The sequence below is a fragment of the Hyperolius riggenbachi genome, chromosome 6 (genome assembly GCF_040937935.1).
Source record: "Hyperolius riggenbachi isolate aHypRig1 chromosome 6, aHypRig1.pri, whole genome shotgun sequence".
In the NCBI taxonomy this organism is placed as follows: domain Eukaryota; kingdom Metazoa; phylum Chordata; class Amphibia; order Anura; family Hyperoliidae; genus Hyperolius; species Hyperolius riggenbachi.
Window position 1 is genome coordinate 114,711,011 of NC_090651.1, and position 6,000 is coordinate 114,717,010.

General features: G+C 44.6%; 1 protein-coding gene across 4 annotated transcripts in view; it reads left to right on the forward strand.

Moving 5' to 3' along the window:
* The window catches only part of GFI1 (growth factor independent 1 transcriptional repressor), a 59,828-nt gene extending 57,073 nt beyond the window's left edge, over positions 1-2,755 (forward strand). For all 4 annotated transcript variants that reach the window (XM_068242607.1, XM_068242608.1, XM_068242609.1 and 1 more), the window contains one exon: positions 2,506-2,755. In XM_068242607.1, the coding sequence (XP_068098708.1) occupies positions 2,506-2,684 (179 nt within the window). In that variant the 3' untranslated portion in view covers positions 2,685-2,755. The remainder of the gene's footprint in view (positions 1-2,505) is intronic.
* Positions 2,756-6,000: the final 3,245 nt, after the last annotated feature.

Consider the following 6,000-nt stretch of genomic DNA (forward strand, 5'->3'; position numbering starts at 1 on the left):
ATAAGATGATCTGTAACCCATTGTGTGTGCGGCCTTGATTGAATAGGCCTCTGAAAATGGCAGGTGAGCAAAACTGACAGATGTGCTGAGCAGTGCGCACACATCCACTCCAGCAGCCCATCATAATATGTAGCTGAATGCACACTCATATACGGGGCTCTTCCTTGCTGCTGAGAACTGTGGCGTGTCCTGTAGGAGACTATGGGCTGTAATCAGTCAGGAAAGTCAAGCAATATACAATATGTGTCTTTGTCCAGCAACACATGGTATTGTGGGCTGATAATACAAGAGTTAAGAGATTTAATCTTAGTGTAAATATTTTTCTAGCAATAGTGTATTGTCCATTCAATCATGAATAATACTTTGAAGGATATCATAGTCAGAGGAATATGGAGTTGCCATTTCTGCTCATATTGTTATAAAACAGAGGTCGACCTGGCTGTCATGTGTCTCTGTCACAGCGGGATCATCCACCAGGCAACTAGGCAGGTGCTTGGGGCCTAGTGGGTATCAAGGGACCCAGCAGCCACCCTCTCTGACCTCTCTTTACCTCATCTTACCAAAAAGACCACAAGGGGGCGCAAAATTGACTACCTTGCCTAGGGCCGCATTACATCTTCATCCATCTCTGGTCATTGGGGGCTTCAGTAATACCACATGGGCAAGCATGGAGTGGGAAAACCAGCTCTCTCTGTATATAGCCATACTAGGTCTATAATACAGGCAGCAGATAAACAAATGGCATAGCCGGCTTCCAAGGGGGTGCCTAGAGCTGGCTATCTAACTGATGGAGGGCACCTACTCCTGGCTACCTATACTGAGGGCAGCAACACCTGGCTACCTATACTGGAGGCACTGACGCCTGGCTACTTATGGGGGTAGACCTACACCTGACTTCCTATACTGGGGGCACCTATACCTGACTACCTACCTATACTGAGTCTGAGGGCGTTTTTTAGGGGGGGGGGAGGTACACGCACTGCGGCTATAACGTGTGGTGAAAAGTGTCGGTGCTCTGCTGTCATTTAAAGTGTCACAACTTCAAAAAGGTTGGGAACCACTGTCCTAGGAGTTAACTCAGAAGAAAAGGTGATTTGCATATGGGCCTGTGTGTGTGGTGTGTGTGTGTGCACGTGCAAAGAGGATGAAGGGGGGGGGCACCAAAACCAGGCTTCGCTCAGGGCGCTGTGAAACCTAGGGCTGGCCCTGACAAATGGCATTTGTTAAATGGTAACAAGAGGGCAGCCTCCATACCTCTCTCGCTCCATTTCTTGTACGAAATACAAAAAAAAAAGAATAAACTTATTGTGGTACAATCATAAATATAAGGCTTTGTTAGTCTGACAATTGAAAGTTCAAAGTTGAAGTTATCCCCTGCCAGGTATGATTACAAGAAACAGAATTCTGGCTAGTGCTGTAGCTTGCGGCATTAAACACACATTTATCGCAGCACTTTTTTGTAAGATTTTGCAGTAAGAAAGTGAAAGGGAGAAGTATCACATTATGCTTAATTAACAATTAAAAATCAATCATAGTTAAGCAATTCTACAAGGAGTAAAAACATGTGGGGGCGGGGGTTAAGCTTAGGCGCCCACCAGGGGAGATTAAGTTATGCACCACCAGGGGAGGTAAGGTTAGGCAACACTGGTAAGGGGGGAGTTAGGATTAGGCCCCATCAGGGGGGTCTTTGTGAGAGTAGGGAGAGGCTAGGTCATAATGAAATATCTGTAAATATTACCAATATTTCACTATATGAGTTGACTAATAGAATATCGGTAAATTTACGGATATTCTACTACCTCTATTTCCTGCTCCCTTAAGGCTACTTGCACACCAAGACGTTGCGTTAGGTGCTACGTTAAGGTCGCATAACGTGCACCTAACGCAAGGCCTGGTGCTCTTCGATGTGGACGTCAGAGTGAGCCGCGTTGTGCAGCTCACTCTGGCGTCCGTGATGCGTACTCTTGGACGCATGCGACATCACGTGGTCCCGCCGGCCAATCGCCGCACAGAGCGGCCGCACCAGGAATATACACTGCACGTCACAACATGCAGTGAATATTAATTAGCCATGTGCCTGGCCGCTCTCCGCTCCTCCCCAACATGACTGCGCATGTGCAGACAGTCTAACGCGGCTTAAGCCGCTGTAACGCCGTAGCATGCTGCACTTTCGGAAGAACGTGCAGCGTTACATGTAACGCAACGTGGGCAGTGTGAACAGCCCACTTGTGTTACATTGCTGTACGTTGGGGGAGCGTTACAGGCTGCACTAACGTGCGCCTGTAATGTCCCTGTGTGTAAGCAGCTCTAAACTGAATTATTTTTTCAGTAAACCATGCGCTAAAATCAGCTTCAGCTGCTTTTGACTGTACGCCTTACAAAACCGAACACTCCTGGATGGAGTTGTATTGGTCTTTTCGCACTGACACATGACACCATATATCCTATAAAAGCTGTACTGAACACCTAAAAACATACTAAAAATGTGTTTTTGTTTCTGTGTAGGAGAGAAGCCCCACAAGTGTCAAGTATGCGGCAAAGCATTCAGTCAGAGCTCCAACCTGATCACTCACAGCAGGAAACACACTGGCTTCAAGCCCTTCGGTTGTGACCTGTGTGGGAAAGGCTTTCAGAGGAAGGTGGATCTGAGAAGACACCGTGAAACACAGCATGGACTCAAATAATCGAGAAATGAAAATGTCTCCTGTGCCACACAGGAAGCCTTTGTCAGCTGAGAACACTAGTTGAACTTCAACATGAAATCTGTGGTGTTGACTCATTGACCACTAAGAGTGGAATATGCAGAAATCTCAGTTCAGAGATTGTTCATTAATTTTACCATCAGCAACCTTACCGACGTGACGAAGTCTTCCATTGCTTTTATCAGCAGGAGACACCAAAGTCTACAATATGGTATCTCAATCAAGGACAACTTAATATATACACATTTCCGGCCATGAACATTAAATGCAGAAAAGGCATGGGCACTCCGATCATCAAAGAGCAATTCTTAAGACTGTGGTTGGAAAAATACACCCCTTCTAACTGAAATGAATGACTCTGAAATGTGTTTTTAAGTTTTGTTGCTGTAAACTGTTTTATGATGCCACACGGGCAGAGCTTGCATTGATTTATGGAAAGTATGTGCAGACCCTATCCTCCTACCTTCCTATTTCAGCTCCTCAGAATTTGTATTAATTCTGAATTATCAGGGAAATAAAATGTGGAGGGGTTGTCCATGTGTGATTGTAACACGCCAGGGCCCATATGCAATTGTATTTTTCACCTGACTTTTCTCCTAGGTGATATTTTGTAACTTGTCAGTAAATTGATTTTTAAACCATTAGCAAGCAAAGAAATGCTCAAAATAATTTTGATAGTACTTTTTACCTACTTTTTGATACTTTTTCCATTGCAAAGTGCTAAAATGTTATTTTAAATGGAAGATGAATTTTTTCTCCTAGGAGAAAACTTGGTTGAAAAAGTGAATTGCATATGGCCCCAGGGCCCATATGCAATTCACTTTTTCTCCTGAGTTATCTCCAAAGAGATCATTTTCATATGCTCTTTAAAATAACTACTAACAGGGACGGATCAAGACCAAGTTGCGCCTGGGGCAAGGTCAGGATTTGGCGCCTAAAGGTCAGGTTTTGGCGCCTAAACTGCCATTCATTTTGCCGCCTTTTTAAGGATTCAACAAACTGCGTCTGGGGCAAGATAGCCGCTTGCCCCCCCCTAGATCCGTCCCTGACTACTAAGCATTTTATAATTAAAAAAAGTACCCAAAAGTACAGTAGGTGAAAAAGTACTTTTTCAAAATCGTTTTGAGTATTCACTTGCTTGTTGGTGGTTTAAAAAGTATGTTATGACAAGGTGTGAAAATATCACCTAGGAGAAAACTCAGGAGAAAAAGTGAATTGCTAATGGGCCCAGGGCCCATGTTCAATTCACTTTTCCTTCTAAAATGCACTTTATAGAGGCTCAGAGACAAATACTTCTAAAGCTCTGATACTTACCCGGGGCTTCCTCCCTCCCTATAAACACGTCTAAGTCCCACGCCGTCCTCCTGCGGTCTGCCGTTCAGCCACAGTAAGCCCCGATAACAGGCTCAGTGACGTCAGTCCGGGTCTACTGCCCATGCGTGGGAGGTCTGCGCATGCGCAGTAGACCCTGAAGGGCATCAACTGAGCCTGGTAACAGAGATCACAGTGGCTGAACGGCAGACCGCGGGAGGATGACGTGGGACTTAAATGTGTTTATGGGGAGGGAAATAGCACCGGGTAAGTATCAGAGCTTTAGTATTCTTAGTCTCTTCCAGCAAGCAAGAAAATATTTTTTTGACTAATTTTGACAGTACATATTCATTTACTTTTTGGTATTTTTTTTTATTTTGCTGGAAAGTTATTTTAAACAGAAAATGAAAAATTATCCCTTAGGAAAAAAACTTAGAAGAAAAAGTTAATTGAATAAGGGCCCCAGAAAACAAGACAGTTGTTTGGCTGATTTATTCAGTAAAAAAGTCAAATTCAGTTGGACCTCTTGGGTTTCTAGTCTGCTGCTCAAGAACTCAAGTTGTACCCTATTTATGCTAGTTACCCTATGACTGGGACAGATGACTACCTTCATAGGTCATCAGTAGAGATGGGTAAAAAAATCACCTCCTACGCAAAACAAAGAACCAAACAACAAAAAAACAGCAGGATCACACCACACCAAGTTTAAAGCATACTACCCAAGCCAAAGCTTGGATACAAAATTAGATATTTACCTAAAGATAGGTAAGCTTTAAGATCCTATCGAGGCTTCCCTCAGTGCTCTAATGACCCCCCTCGCTGAACGTGGCCACCCGGGAGATTGGCATTGTTGCTAATCATATCAGGGCACACACCTCCTCTTCCATCAATGCGGTCCCTCAAGCACGGCCGCGCATAAGCAGTAAGCCGGAGCCACTCTTGTATGAGTGGCTCCATGCTACTGCACATAAGCAGCCATGCTCGTGGGGCTACTGCACGACCGAGCTCGTAACTGGAGAGGAGTGCGGCCCCAATGCGGAGGGGGGCCGTGCTGACTAAGGGGGACATCAGAGCATGGAGGGAAGCCTCAATAGAATCCTGAGCTTCAACTCTGGTTCCCTTTAAAAAGGAATCTTAGTGTTTCTACTTCATACACAGCTGGGTTTAAATGTGTAGTTGATGTTACCTGAAACTAGCCAATTGCCCATACTGCCAAATATGTATAGTAAGAGGTAAGCATAATGCCCTGATACAAGTTCCTCAAACCCCCCACAAGCAATCCCAACTTTATTTATGTCTAGTGGGACACAACAGCAATAAGAACTCTCCTTTCCACACTATGCAAAACTCAAAAAATCAAAACATCCTCCAGCTGAGCTTCAAAGTTCAATGAAAAGGGAACATGAAGTGAGAGGAATACAGAGTCTGCCATTCCCTTATAAACAATACCAGTTGCCTGACTGTCAGTTGTGTTTGAGTCCGACACCTGCAACAAGCATGCAGCCAGAGGAGTCAGACCAGATTCAGGGTCCTTTGAGGGCCCTTTCACACTATGCGTCGCAACGGACAACATCATTGCATGGTTACACAAATGTACGGATAGTCTTATGGGGCTATCACATTGATCATGGTGCAGCAGGTGTGGCAGTGCAATTACAGGGATACCCTGACCATTTACATTGGCAGTGAGGGATACTTTCATGGTACTGTATAGTATTGGCGCACCATACTGTTAAGGTTTCTGTAATGTTGCAGTGCGATTGAGGAATAATGCAGCGGTGGAGAACAGCAACACACCGGTGGAGAAAAGTTGCATGGATCATTAGAAGTGTGATGCAATGCTTACAGTGAAGCATACAGTGCACTGAAGTATGAAGTATTGAAGTATGCTTCACTACCACTGTAAATGCACATGTTGTCCGGTAAACGCACCGTATGCTGTGCATTTTCCTGGTGGAACCCACCACACCTGATGTGACCATACCAT